We start from the raw sequence: 14,857 nt of genomic DNA, 5'->3' as shown, positions 1-14,857 counted from the left end.
AAAATGTCCAGTATTTCAGAAAAAAGAATTTAAAAATAAACTAACATAAAAGGATACAGTTAGAATCTTACTTATCACAGAAGTTAAAAATAATCAAACTTCAACTTTGAGACAGTCATGTAAGATACCAACAATATTTAGAGTAACAGCCGAAGACTCAGCTCATAACACCATCAAGGTGGGCCATTTTTTTATCTGACATACTGTTAGAAAATGGAAGTGCTGACGCTGCTTTGCTCCAGCAATTTTTTTTCTTAAAATAAAAAAAAGGGCTTAGCATGCGTTCAGCACCATGGTTTTAATTAGGCTAATTTGTGTTGCAATTATGACATTTGGATCTGCTATTTAATTTAGGCATGTCATAATTTTGGCCTTCGTATTAATGATTGTGTAGCCTAGTAACATATAAATTTTCCTGTAATTGTAAGTGAAAGATTATGAGTTTAATATAGCTTGTAATCTCAGGCTATTAATAGATGTTCTTCTACTTAAAAAATAATAATTCAGGCCTTCATTTATTTTTGGTTCTATAAATTGTTTAAAAGGCAACAAATGCGGAGCTAGGCTTCGTTGGGCCTTTTGAGCTGGATTTGTGATGCAAATTTCCAGAAAATTGGTTTGGGCGCCACTTGTGTTCTTATTAAATTCTCACCGAAATTTTGATGTGTATGCAGTTCAAATGCACATACCCACTCTCGGCTCTTTTATTAACTAACTAATCAAATCAAGAAGATATCGTTAAGTAATTAATTTTGTTTAAAAATAAAATAAACTCTCCATTTTACTTCTATTTAAATGATTTTTTTAAAATTTCAATTACATTCTTTTTATAGTTAATGAGTCTAAATATAAGTAATATTATAAAAATATAAATAATATGCTTTTGAGTGTTTTATATTAAGGATCAAAGAATTTTTTAAAAGACAACCTTTGTTATACTAGCGTCTTTGTCCACATGTAAATATTAGTATAAACGTCATTAAACATACATGCATGGCATTGTGATTGCCTCAAAACTAAAATGTGACTGTGTTTACTTTCCTTTTCTAATTGTCTTGCAGTTTTTTTTTTTTTTTTTGTTATCTAGCATATATCTATAATCGGCAACCATGTGACTAATTCCTTAAAAAAAATCTAAGCAAAGTTGTCCTTTCAAAAACAAAGTTCTTCTTGTATACCTCCAAAAATCAAATCTTGAAATGATACTTAATCTTGTATTTTCTATAGCCACTTCTAGAATTGTTACATAAATTAGTAGCAAAACGTTCATAGATGGTACTAATTAACTACTCGGACTAAAAGGATGATGTTTTGCTTCAGCTTGGTTGCGTGGATTTGTATTCTGCTTTAAAGGTTGACAAACCCCTAAGCTAGTTGATAATTCTACTAAGCAACATGCAATGAACTATTATGATCAGTGGGAGCAATCTAACTGTCTATGACTTCTGCTATCTGAACACGGATTACAAGAAGCATTCGGGTGCTGTCCCTGAAAATTGTATTGCCAAAGATTATTTGCAGCTGTAGAATAAGCAATTCAAGCCATCCAACAAGTTGTTAGGTGAGAGTATTACTTTGAAAATCATATATGAAGTATTAGACTTGCAGGTATTGGAGGAGTAAGACAACATACAATGAAGATGAGATACTTCTCTTCACATAGAGGCCTTTTGACGATACAAAGTTTCTTACTACACACACATAATGAAAACTAGACAGGGGACGAACTACAAACCATATGTGTTCAAGAGGAAACAAGATTGCCGAAAAATGGGAGAGATGCACCAAATTAAAAGAGGCTTATTTAGTTGAGTTTTAATGAAAACTATTACATAATATGCTTTTAATAATGGGTAAAAAATATTTTTAATAGCGATTACATAACCGCTATTGTTATGGGGGATGTTAAAAGTCTGTGACGGACAACCGTTGCTAAAAAAACTTTCAACAACGGTTCAAAATCTGCTATTAAAAGTTGATCATTGTTTAAATTTTTGGAAAAAAGTGAGACTTTTAATAGCAATTATCGTAACAACCACGGTTGAAAGTATGACTTTTAATAGAGGTTGTAGTCCAAAAAAATTGAATCTGTTTCTACTTATTCCCCCAATTCTTGCAACTGAAATGTTCTATGCAATTTAAAGCCAGTTAGTTCTAGTACATATAAACAATGCAAATTTTAATACAAAATTTTATAGAAATTACGTAAAACTCAAATGGCCTATACAATTTCTTAAAAAACTACCTAAATCTCATATACCATTCACAAAATATTGTGCTCAGCATATGAAGATGTTGTTAACCTCTTCTTCAGAGAATGAATCTGCAATATCAAAAATCTAAATTGAAGTATAAAATTACAATTAAAATATTAACTAACTAATTCAAATAACAACAAAATTAGCCTTTCAAAAATATATTTACCTCATTAGTAAATTTAGTCATTCCTAGTGTGATGATGTTGAGTATGTGCTTCATCACATATACCCGCACAAGCTAATCTTTTATGGTTGCCTACGACTTTGTATAAAAACAATAAGGAATGGAATGAGTACCTCTAGTACTTTTACATCTTCTACCACTACTCTCACTTGATTTGGTTGCATTTGCTCATAGTGGAAGGTTTGTTCCAAAGTGTGAACACTGCCAAAAGCAACCAAGCATCTAGCAAAGTCCTTTAAATATAACTCACATAGTTTATTGATATTTCTAACTGAAGGACCCTTTGACACATGTCTAATAATATTACTCCCTTTCTTGTTGTGAAACTAATAAAATTATGTATGAAGTGCATTGGCAGTCATCTCTTATCATGAGGTCATGAAAGTCATCATCTCCTCTTTCATTTTTTGCAAGCTAAGCTTCCAAGCAAGCTTCAAATAAAGCTTTAGTATTCTTCATTGCTTGTTGCCTTATATTTGTCATTATAGTTTCTAGCTTCTCTCTCATAACAGCACTCGAGTTGCTAGGGTGTGTAGGTATTCTAAAGTAAACTTTGATTCTCACACCAAATCCAACACATCTAACATGTACTAGATGCTTTGGGTTGCCTATAACAACCAGCAAGATGTCATTTCTACCCTCTGGAGTGAAGGATCCTTAAACTTGCTATTCCTTAAGTGCCTCTTGTAACAAACAAAACAAAAATCATAACAAAAAATATGAATAATTGAATAAAGAAAATTTAAAAATTAAATGTTACTTACAATCCTTTCGGCAATCTCATGTGCCTTCTCACTTGTATACCCTACTTTCATGTATTTATGACCATATCTCTATTTATCCTCACAAGAGATAAGTGATGGTGGGCATAAGAGAATAGAATGATTGAATTTAGCTTCTTCTTCTCTCTTTTTCAACTTTTCATTCATTAAGATATCGTCAACCCAATGATAACTCCCATGAGATATTATGTGGAGGCTTTCATTTTTCCCAACAATTTCTTGCCCTTTTGCTCATTTCTCCTGTTAATTAATAAGAAATTAGCAAATTAATACAATCAATTAAATTAAATTACTAAAACTAAGTCAATTAAAAATTAACTAACTATAGCTTTTTCAAAAGTCCAAATCCTATAGAATTCCTGCCAAGTTTGTTCATCCAAAAATTGCCTCAAGAGGATTACGACGAGCCTGACATTCTTTCAACTCAACATGGATAAATTTCCTCACAAGGTCAGTCTTAAAAGCTCTTTAACACTCTCCATAATATTTTAGCAACTGTCTCTGACATGCTTGATCATTTGAAACATCATAGGTGAGCTACAATTAATAATAGTTAGTATTTTACATGTAATAATCACAAATATTTATAACTTTTCAATGATATACTTGAATGCTTTCCCAAATTTGTTTCTTCACATGTTTTGGCACATCAAGCCAATCTTCAAACAAGATATTGGGATTGTTACATGATAGGAGCCTAAGGTAGCTAACAAACTTAGCCTTATTTAGCCCTTATGGTTTCTATCGCTGGTCGAACTAAATTGATAATCTGCAGCCAATAGTCTCACTTAAGGTCAGCTCTCTTAGTTGCATGCCTCGTCTGTCCCTCCTCACTGACTAGCTTTGACTAAGATCATTATCACCACTCTAAGCAACCTCTACAGTTGGCTAGCTCTAAGTAACCTTTGTAGTAGGCTAACCTACGCAGTCGGCTAGCTCTGAGCACTGTTAGTAGATTTACTTTGATACATCTTCAAGTTCATAAAAATATAACAGAGAATTGTAAATAAAACATAATTCAAACAATACAACAATAAATAAAACACAAAGAATTGTAAATAAAACATAATTTAAAATTAAAAAACTAAAAATAATTTCAAAATTAAATTCATATAAGGATATTCTCTCATATCCCTTAATGGTAATCACTTCATATGGCATGTTTGTCATTTATCTCATTTAAATTCAAATTGAGTAGTCCTGACTAGAAGGTAGGGGTCTTAAAAATATCAAAGCCTGCTTCATTTTTATCATCACTATCAATTACCATTTTTCCTTTGAGAGCTATTGACTAACTTTTATTTGCTGGATTGGTGACATAGAAAACTTATTTTGCTTAGTCTGTTATAATAAATGGCTCCTCCCCATAAGTTAGCTGATAGGTAAGAATAATTTGGAAAGATAGAAAGTTGGGGGAGGGAGCGGGAATGAATGAGAGAAGAACAGAAAGATAGAGAGAGCAGGAAAGAAGAGAGATTAAAGAGGAGAAGTTGAGAGAGATTGAGAAATAGAGATTGCACTGAATAATACGTCTTCCGTTCATAAAACCTCAAAATACAATTATCAGCCTATATATAGATGTCCCTTCCCAAGCTTTTCCCAACGGCTATACTTTAACGGCTATACTTTTCCCAACGGCTATATTAACTAACTAATCAATTATATCCTAATTACAAATTTATAACAATACCCCCCCAAAGAGATCCTTGCCCTCAAGGATCAGTAACAACAAATTAAGGAAATTACTGCTGAAACTGATGTAAAGCTGTCCAGGATGCTTCTTCCTCAGGTAATTGCTTCCACTTGACTAAAATTTTAGTAATTATCCTCCTCTTTTTCCAGCCAACTCTTTTCTGCAAAATGCATTCAGGTTCTAAAACAGGAGGTATTTCAGGCCAGTCAAGAGGTGGATGCCTCTGCTTGACTTTAGGATTAGGACATAGCTTCAATAGGGATACATGAAAGGTTGCATGTATTCTAGAATCAGGTGGTAGTTCTAACTTATAGGCCACTACTCTAACTTTTTGAATCACCTTGTAAGGCCCAAAATAATCAGGTTGCAAATTCCCGATCAGATCTGTGTGAGTCTGCCCTTTGCTTCATCATATTCGCAGCACGATGGAGATGATGTTTGAGAACAGCTATCATCTCTTCCCTTGCTGTAAACGACCTGTCCACAGCATCTAGCACACTATTATGAGGTAAATAAGGAGAATGGAGAGGAGGTTTCTGACCATATAGAAGTTCATAGGGAGTAGCCTTAGTTGCTGTGTGAAAAGTGGTATTATACCACCATTCTGCCTGTGACAGCCACTTACTCCACTGCTTGGGCTGTTCCCAACACATACACCAAAGGTAGGTTTCCAAGCAACGATTAAGCACTTCAGACTGCCCATTCGTTTGAGGGTGATACGTAGTGGAAAGAAGTTGCTTTACTCCCAAAACCTGCAAAAACTCTTTCCAAAAGCCGCTAACAAATAAAGGGTCACGGTCACTAATAATTTCAGATGGTGCCCCATGTAATTTATAAACTTGATCCATAAAAATTTGAGCTAATATGGAAGCTGAAAAGGGATGAGTGAGTGGTACAAAGTGTGCATACTTACTCATACGGTCAATTACTACCCAAATAGTGTCCTTGCCAAAGGATTTAGGGAGCCCTTCAATAAAATCCATAGTGATACTCTCCCATACCTTACTAAGAATAGGCAAAGGCTGTAATAGTCCAGGGGCAGCAACAGTCTCATATTTACACCTAGCACATGTATCACACTGTTTAATGAAATCAAAAATGTCAATTATCATTTTTTTCCACCAAAATAAGGACTTAACCCTCTGATATGTAGCCTGAATTCCTGAATGACCACCTTGTGGGCTTGCATAGAGCCATTCCAATATTTGTTGCTTCAAAGGAGGATGAGACCCTATTACCAGCTTCCCTTTTCTTCTTAATAAGCTCCCATCCCAAGAAAAATGACCCCAAATTCCCTCATTCTCTTGCGTTTTCTTCCGAATTTCTGAAATAACAGCATCCACATCCCAACTTTCCTTTATCTTCTCAAGCAACTCTGGTGATGATGTGTCTAAAATCATCTGCATAATTTGCTGTTTTGGTATTCTTGAGAGAGCATCTGCAACAGAATTTTCATTCCCCTTTTTATACTGAATCTCATAGTCAAAACCAGCTAATTTAGCAACCCAAAACATCTGAAAACTGGTTTTTAACTTCTGCCCTAGTAGATATTTTAGGCTTTGCTGATCTGACCTTATTATAAATCTTTTCCTTTCCAAATATTGATGCCAATGAAGCACAGCCAAGACCACCGCCATCAATTCCTTTTCATATATCGAGAGTTTTTGATGCCTTTCAGCTAAACCCTTGCTAAAGTAAGCAATTGGTTGACCGAATTGCATTAGAACAGCCCCTACCCCTACTCCACAAGCATCAGTTTCAACTACAAATTGTTTCGAGAAATCTGGAAGAGTGAGTACAGGTGCAGAAATAAAGACTTCCTTGAGTTTAGTAAAAGCTGTAGCAGCTACCCTTGACCACTTAAATTCATTCTTCTTAAGAAGAAGAGTTAGTGGCTTAGCTAGAATCCCATAGCTCTTAACAAACCTTCTATAGTATCCAGCCAGCCCCAAGAAAGCCCTTAATTGCTTGATATTTGTGGGTTCAGGCCATTCAGCCACTGCTTGCACTTTCTTGGGATCTGTTCTGACTTGCCCCCCACCAATTAAATGTCCCAAATACTCGACTTCACTTGCTGACATTTGCTCTTTTTAATAAAGAACTGATGCTGTCTCAAAATAGAAAACACTTCCTTGAGGTGCTGCACATGATCATTAAGATTAGCGCTATAGATCAATATATCATCAAAAAAAACTAACACAAACTTCCTAAATAAGGACGGAATATACTATTCATAGCCCCTTGGAAAGTTGCTGGTGCATTCGTTAGACCGAATGGCATAACTAACTATTCATAATGCCCACTGTGTGTCTTAAAAGCAGTCTTTGAAACATCTTGAGGCACCATTCGGATTTGATGATAACCAGCCCTCAAATCCAATTTTGTAAACCATTTTGCAACACTTAACTCATCAAAGAGGTCTTCTACTAAGGGAATAGGATATTGATTTTTCACTGTCTTTTTATTTAATTCCCTATAATCTATACACATCCTCCAAATACCATCCTTCTTTTTGACTAAGACAATTGGAGCAGAAAATAGGCTGGAACTCTCTTGTATTACCCCCGTGTGTAGTAATTCCTTGACTAACCCTTCAATAACATCCTTTTGGGTGGAGGGATATCTATAGGGCTTTAAGTTTACGAGATTGGTACCTTCTTGAAGAACAATAGAGTGATCGTGTCCCTCACGAAACGATGGCAACCCCTTGGGTGCTTTAAAGAGGTTAGGGAACCCTTGCAATGTGGAATTAATCGCCTCTGGGATTTCCGTACAGGTCTGTACTGAGAAGATTTCCACCTTCTCACGCCCCTTGGGAATTAATTGCAGCAAAAATACTTGGTTAGTAGAAAAATCCTTAATTTCCACTCTCTTTGGTTGCACTACTCGTAGGGTATTGGAAGGCATAGCTTGAAGCTTACACATTTTTCCTTCAAGCTTAAAAAACATGGTTAGAGATTCATAATCCCAGAAAGTATTTTTAATACTTTTGAGCCATTTCAGCCCCAATATTAAATCATAGGTATGTAATTCAAGAATTCTGAAATCAAAAGAAAATTCTAAGCCCTGCATTCTCCATTTGAACCCCTCCTAAATTCTATGCACCTTTAATCTTCTTCCTCCAGCCACCTCTACCCATTCCTCCTTCGTTCCATCAGCTTGCCACCCGAGTCATTTTGCCACATTAAAGTCCACCAAGTCATGGGTGCTGCCACTGTCAATTAGAATATGAAGCTGCCTCTTGCCAAAATACCCTATGAGCCTCATTGAAGAGCCATCATCAACTCCTTCCATAGCGTGTAGTGAGATAAAAGGTTGGGTGTCTTCCCCTTCAACCTCACCATCTTCTTCCAGCTGAGTAACTTCTTTTGGGACATCATTAACCTCAATAAAATGAAGCTGTAATCTCTGCCTTTGTGGGCATCTATGATCTCGTGAAAAATTTTCATGACAGTAGAAGCACAAGTTTTTTCTTATGTGTTCAGCTTCTTCGTCCGCCGAAAGGATTTTCGGGACAGTGTTGACTAATTTTTGATTGACCGAGACACTTTTCTGAGGTAAAGAGGGTGTCTTGACTTTAGTATGGGCCCCATTACCCATTAGTGCTTTTTTATATGAACCCCACGTGTTTGACTGGAAGGTTTGTGTGGCTAGTGCTGAGGGTTGGGTGGCCGAAACTGAGGTGGCCACGTATCCTTCCCCTTTATTCTGGGTTTTCTTCTCGGTCTGTCTCTGGAATATGATTTCTTACATTCTCGTGAGTTTCCGAGCCTCCCTCAGGGTCCGAGGTTTGAATAGGCGGACTGGACCCTCATATTCCTCTCGAAGACCCGAGAGGTACATGTCCACCAAATACTCTTCTGGCAGTCGCAGCTTACACGCAAGCATATCAAACTCATCGTGATACTCAGCCAGAACTCCTCGTTGCTTCAGACGAGCTAAATCGCTCATTGGCATCTCATGAACAGGTCTGAAACGATCTTTCACTTCTTCTATATATTCTTTCCACGTCGGCCGAATTCCTTCCCATGATTTCTTATAAGCTTGATGCCATTGGAAGGCTCTTGGGTCAAGATGCATGCTTGCTATCTTGATCTTGGTTTCTTCTGGCGTCTCATCAAGCTCGAAATATCGCTCACATTTCAAAATCCACCCGAGAACGTCTTCCCGAGTAAACTTTGGGAACTCCATCTTCGTGAACTGCATGGGCCTCCGGTATTCTCTTCGTTCATACCCCTCTCTGTGTCTATAATCCTCATGCTCATGATGGCGTTCAGCAATCTGTCCATTTCAATGGTGGCCTTCTCTTTCAGCCTCTCGGTCCCTTACCAAAGACTGAAACTATTGGGAAAGCCTATCAACCAATTCGGTCAAGGCGTCAATCTTTCCATTGTTTTCTTCGATCTTGACCATGAAATCTTCCATCTCTGGTCGGCTTTGTTAGTGTCTGCTACGCATCTTGACCATGAACCGTAATTGGAGATATAAAAGAGGGGGCCAAGGAGCGCCTGGCTCTGATACCACTGATAGGTAAGAATAATTTGGAAAGATAGAAAGTTGGGGGAGGGAGCGGGAATGAATGAGAGAAGAACAGAAAGATAGAGAGAGCAGGAAAGAAGAGAGATTAAAGAGGAGAAGTTGAGAGAGATTGAGAAATAGAGATTGCACTGAATAATACGTCTTCCATTCATAAAACCTCAAAATACAATTATCAACCTATATATAGACGTCCCTTCCCAAGCTTTTCCCAACGGCTATACTTTAACGGCTATACTTTTCCCAACGGCTATATTAACTAACTAATCAATTATATCCTAATTACAAATTTATAACATTAGCCTTTTAAGATCAACCAATGTAAATCCTAACTTATCCTCTTGAATATCATTAATGTCAACCTACTTGCATTTGAAAACAGACACTCTAAATTTTGCATAATTAACCTTTCAAATCTCTTCAATAATCTCAAAATAAGGCATGGATACCAATTCTAGATTCTTATCTTTCTTACTTGAGTAGTATCCAGTTTCAGCCATTATCATAACTCTATTATTTTGCACAATACTCTTCTTATCAAGAGACTTTGTATAGAAGGAATGCCTAGTAACATCGTATGCACTCTAGCATATCACATCCAAGTTAAGACCCTATGCTAACCATTTAATCATATAAAAAATGTTATCTTCATTTAAGACTTTTTGTTCGAACCAATATGCAAAAGTCCTATTATGCTTTTTCAAGAACCTTTGTTTAGTCAGTCTGAGCCAATTGCGTTCTACCTTAAAAAGTTCTCTATGTGTATCTATGTAATTTCACACTTCGTCAATATTATTAAAGATATATAAATGTACTTCTTGTACTTCATCACGATTTATGCTCTTTATTGATATCCCATGTGTGCCTTGACCTAATTGCCTCCTCTCCTGATGAGGTTTAGAAAGGCCAATTGGTTCTGTATTTGATAAGTAATCAGAACAAAATTTCATAACTTCTTCAACAACATATTTTTGAACGATAGATGCTTCAGGGCAGTAAGAATTCTTTGTATACCCTTTTAATATTTTTATGTATCTCTCAACTAAGTACATCTATCTTAAGTAGACAGGGCCACGCATTTTACCTCACTCACTATATAAACCATTAAATGTATCATAGTGTTGAAAAATTAAGGAGGAAAGTGCATCTCAAGTTGACATAAGATAATATAAGCTCCTTATTCTAACTCATCTAATTTAAGGGGATCAATAACTTTACTATATATCACATTAAAGAAAAAGCAAAATCTAGTTATTGTGTGCCTCAAATCTTCTTTTAATATATCTCGAATGGCTACTGATAATAATTGTTGTATCAAGACATGATAATCATGAGATTTTAAACTTACCAATTTCAACTCTTTGATCCAAATATTTAAAGAATACACAAGCTTATTAATATTTGAAGTCAACCCGTTGTTGAGAGTTATTTATTTTTTTTATTTTTAGCACTTTCAACATCAGGTTAAAAGACATCTGATATTAAAAGTATTTTCTACAATAGTTTAATTTGAAGATGTTTAAAGTTTTACAATGTTAACAAATATTATAAAAATGTTACTGTCTCTACTTTCAATGGTGGATGCCTTTGAATTGATGTAAAAAATCTCCTATAAAAGATAAATTATGTACAAGTGGAAATTGCTGATAGAAGGGAAAGAAAGATAAGAAAAGGAAGAATAAATTTGCCCCGACATCAACAAACAAATAAAAGGGTGGCCAAATGTTTCTTTTGATATGCAAAAAGAAGGTGCACATGAAGAATGATTATACGAAGAGGAAGACTTGACCTTTTTTTTTTTTTTTGCCAGAAGGAAGACTTGACTTGAAAAGAGATGTATGATTGTTTAATGCGTTACTTTTAAATCTCACTTAACTGGTCTCAACAATGACACTTGATCTGGTGCCATCATACACATGTTGAATACCATGCAGCCTTTCTAGCTAGTAGCCGTCCACATGCTAGTGAATAAAAAATCTTCTCAGATAGTGGGATTGGCGATCGTGTAAAAGTGGTTGAAACTTTTTGAATTATTTTATCCAATGCTTTTATTTTAGATCTTTATTAAACTTGTTATGCTCCTCCGTACAAGAGCAACTTGATTTCTATGTCTAAATTGATTCCTTGATATATGGCTCGAACCTTTCTAAAGATTTTAAGTTTTAATAAAAATTCTTACAGTGGATATTGTTTTTATTGATGAATTTAAATCACATCACAAAGGAATCATCATTATAGACATAAAAATCAAATATCTCTTGTATTCAGAGGAAAGATCATTGAATTATATTTCTCACATGTAATCGATAACACAATAATTAAATAAAATAATAATATTTATATGCATGCCCACATATATATATATATATATATATAACATCAAGAATATTCAAATCATCTCAATTTAGATTTGTTCAATCATAATATATTTATTTTTAATTAATTTTCTTGTTTTTTAGATGTATATTTTTATTTAGCTTATTTGTCACCTTAAAGTAAGCGAGTTTCCACTCAAAATTTTATTATAACACTGAGAAGAAGTTGACATTAAAACTATTAAATTGAATAAAAAATTTTATTACTAAAATAAGATGAAAAAAGATAAAATGGTTTAAAGTGGTCCAATCATTATAGGTTCCGGGTTGATTTTAATTTTTTCAAAATTATTCTAATACCGAAGCCCACACAATAACTCAAAATTTCACTGTGTCTTATCTCACGAAGAGCACACAAATTGAAATACTCAAATGAAGATTTGGAATTATGCCTAAAATCTCTCAAACAAGGAACTCTCAACACTACAATTATCCAAAAGGTCACATGATATTCAACTTTGAACACGATTAAACAAGCAAAGCTTGTTAGAAAAAGAAATAACATTTATTCCATACGCTCTCCTTTGATACCCTCTTCGAGTAATATTTACAAAAATAAAAAGACACCTAACTTAAGTAGAACTCCCTAAAAACTCTAACATAAAAACTCTGATGGATAACTTAAGCCTAAAAGCCCACAATAGGTTATTAAAGCTTAAAATATTACGTAAAAAAAATACTTGAAAATTAAATACGAAAATTCAATAAAAATAGAAAAATTTGACTAAATTATACTAAATGAACTTTAATAATCCAAATATTATTTCCAACTTCTTAACCCTGCCACTCTTGATGCCACCATTGATGCCACCTTCAAAATCTTGTTGAATGCCACATTAATGAATCAAACAAAGCAACTCTTGTATCCAAATGGTGGTATAATCGTTCAAGGGGTCAGGTTCTTAAAATATTGAAATTATTACATCTTTTCTCTTTTTAAAATGGAGCAGAATTATTACTTTTTTTTTTTTTTGCAGAATTGTTAGATCCTTTTGAATTCAACAAAAGAAGGGAGAAAATATACTAGTGAAAAGACAAACAGAGAGTGAGAGAGTAATTTTTCTAAAGTTTATTAATAATCTTATCTATTAACAATGCATTATTAATAGCTTTAATTCAATTGTTAATAAATTTATAGTAATTAATTGTTTTTAGGTAGAACCGGGATGCAATTCTCCCTATTTCTTAATACCTCTTCTTCGTTTTTGTTGCTCTTCTTCTGTTTCTTCCACACCGCCCACCGTCACAAGGAAGTGAAAGCAAACTGTCTCTACACACAACTGTGTCATCCTCATCCATTCGATAATTGTAATCGCCACGCTCTAGCACTTGTCCTTTCTCATTGCATTTCACTAGCGCATTACGACCATCTGATCCTACAATTTCACCACTTTGAGTTAAGCATATTGGGAAGAAGTAGTCACAGGGAATCTCAACAGACACAACTATGGATTTAGTCCAGGACGACTTCGTTCCATATTCCTTCATCAACCAAATTTCTCCTCCGTTCAAGTCATCATCAACAACGTATAGACTGAGATATCCTCCCAGTGTTCCCAGAAAAACGAATTCCAAGGTTTCGGAAAAGTCACCAGGCAGAGGAATTTCAATTAATTTCCTCTGAATCACATTGAAGGCAAGGATTAATTCAACAGAGGTATCATGGCGGAAGGCCAACCAATGAATGGCTTCTTTCAGAAACACCCCAGCCCTGGGGTCATCTATGGCATTCATATAGGGAAAACTACCAGTGCCCTCAATTTTCTTCCATGAATTGGCTTTCGTTGAGAAAAACTGGAAATCGGATCCGCAGTCATCATCATACGGATCACACGCCCCGACAAGTAACAAATAGTCATCATCGGTGGCGTCATAGCCGAGACCAAGAACGAAAGGGCAAAATGGCGACAGCATAGGGAAGTACGGCACTTGTTTGTAGAAACCAGTGGATGGATTCCAGATAAACAAGTGATGATAAGCATCGAGAAGCACAAAGCCTCTACAAGAACCCCTAATCATCACATTTGGTGTGATCGGAAAATTAAGGTTTGCAATCGCAGAATCGCGATCGAAAGATGAGTGGAAATCTATGGATCGGCCTCCAAAATTGGCGATGTGAACGATCCTATCGGCGAGGGATGAAGATAATTGAAAATGGGAATGGGCAAAGCGAGGATCGGAAATCAGAGAACGCCATAACTTACTTACAGATTTGAAACGCAACAAAGATTTGACTGGCAATCTCAAGAGGACGTCGACGATGAGCTGCTCAGGGAGGGTCTCCATGGTCGGCACACACTGCAAATTCAGGGATTTGGTTGCTTTATAGAATGGTTAAACGCGGAAACTTGCGAGAGAATTCAGCCACCAGATATTCAATTTTCAGACGTTTGACTCCTCAGACCCATCCATATGCAAGTAAGCTTCTATCTACTTTGAAATTGGATAAAAGCCCGTCTTTTGATCGTAAATATTTTTTGTACGCTGACTCAATTTGTTTGTGTGTATAATTTTTTCTTTAGCCTTCTATTAAAAAAAAAAAGTTAAAGGCTTATTTGTAAAGCCAGATTTAGATTATCCAAGTTTTCGTGGCTTCTCTGATGGAAAAAAAAAAAAAATACTGGGTTTGAATTCTGCATGCTCAAAAGATTTAGGAATTTCTCTAAAATTATACTCAATATAATTAATTACTATCAAATATATTAATAATTGAATTTAGAAAAATGACAATACATAATCTTAAATTCAGTTGTCAATAAAAATGAGAGTAATTAATTATGTAAAGTGAGATTTATATGTAATTCTTCCATATTTTTAAAAAATAAAATATTTTTTATTGATATAATTGAAAGGCTATTTGAATTCTATTGTTTCATTAAAATTTAAAAATAAAAAAGAAATTCATTATGTTAATATTTAATGTAAAGACTTGTTATATGCCAATTTAATACGTGGGAAAATATCAATCAAGCTGAAGAAAATTTATATCAGTCAATGATCATTTTATTAAAATCAGAATAGATACTTAT

The 14,857-nt window shown here is 34.9% G+C and overlaps 2 protein-coding genes across 2 annotated transcripts; both read right to left on the bottom strand.

Moving 5' to 3' along the window:
• Positions 1–6,591: 6,591 nt before the first annotated feature.
• Positions 6,592–6,998, bottom strand: LOC129292368 (uncharacterized mitochondrial protein AtMg00860-like). Its single transcript, XM_054929934.1, has 2 exons — positions 6,654–6,998; positions 6,592–6,606 (listed from the first exon to the last, which is right to left on the bottom strand). Exons 1-2 carry the CDS (start codon positions 6,996–6,998, stop codon positions 6,592–6,594), a joined length of 360 nt encoding a protein of 119 aa, XP_054785909.1.
• A 5,275-nt stretch (positions 6,999–12,273) lies between these two features.
• Positions 12,274–14,411, bottom strand: LOC129293561 (F-box/kelch-repeat protein At3g06240-like). Its single transcript, XM_054931591.1, has one exon. It carries the CDS (start codon positions 14,112–14,114, stop codon positions 13,014–13,016), a length of 1,101 nt encoding a protein of 366 aa, XP_054787566.1. The 5' UTR covers positions 14,115–14,411; the 3' UTR covers positions 12,274–13,013.
• Positions 14,412–14,857: the final 446 nt, after the last annotated feature.

Source organism: Prosopis cineraria, unplaced genomic scaffold (assembly GCF_029017545.1).
Source record: "Prosopis cineraria cultivar Desert tree isolate PC_DT_omini unplaced genomic scaffold, ASM2901754v1 PC14, whole genome shotgun sequence".
Classification (NCBI taxonomy): Eukaryota; Viridiplantae; Streptophyta; class Magnoliopsida; order Fabales; family Fabaceae; genus Prosopis; species Prosopis cineraria.
Note: the sequence above shows the minus strand (reverse complement) of the source record. Positions and strands in the feature narration are given on the sequence as shown.

Bases quoted from the DNA above. Each gene is read 5' to 3' on its own strand.
- LOC129292368 (XM_054929934.1), bottom strand. From the start codon at position 6,998: ATGTCAGCAAGTGAAGTCGAGTATTTGGGACATTTAATTGGTGGGGGG.
- LOC129293561 (XM_054931591.1), bottom strand. From the start codon at position 14,114: ATGGAGACCCTCCCTGAGCAGCTCATCGTCGACGTCCTCTTGAGATTG.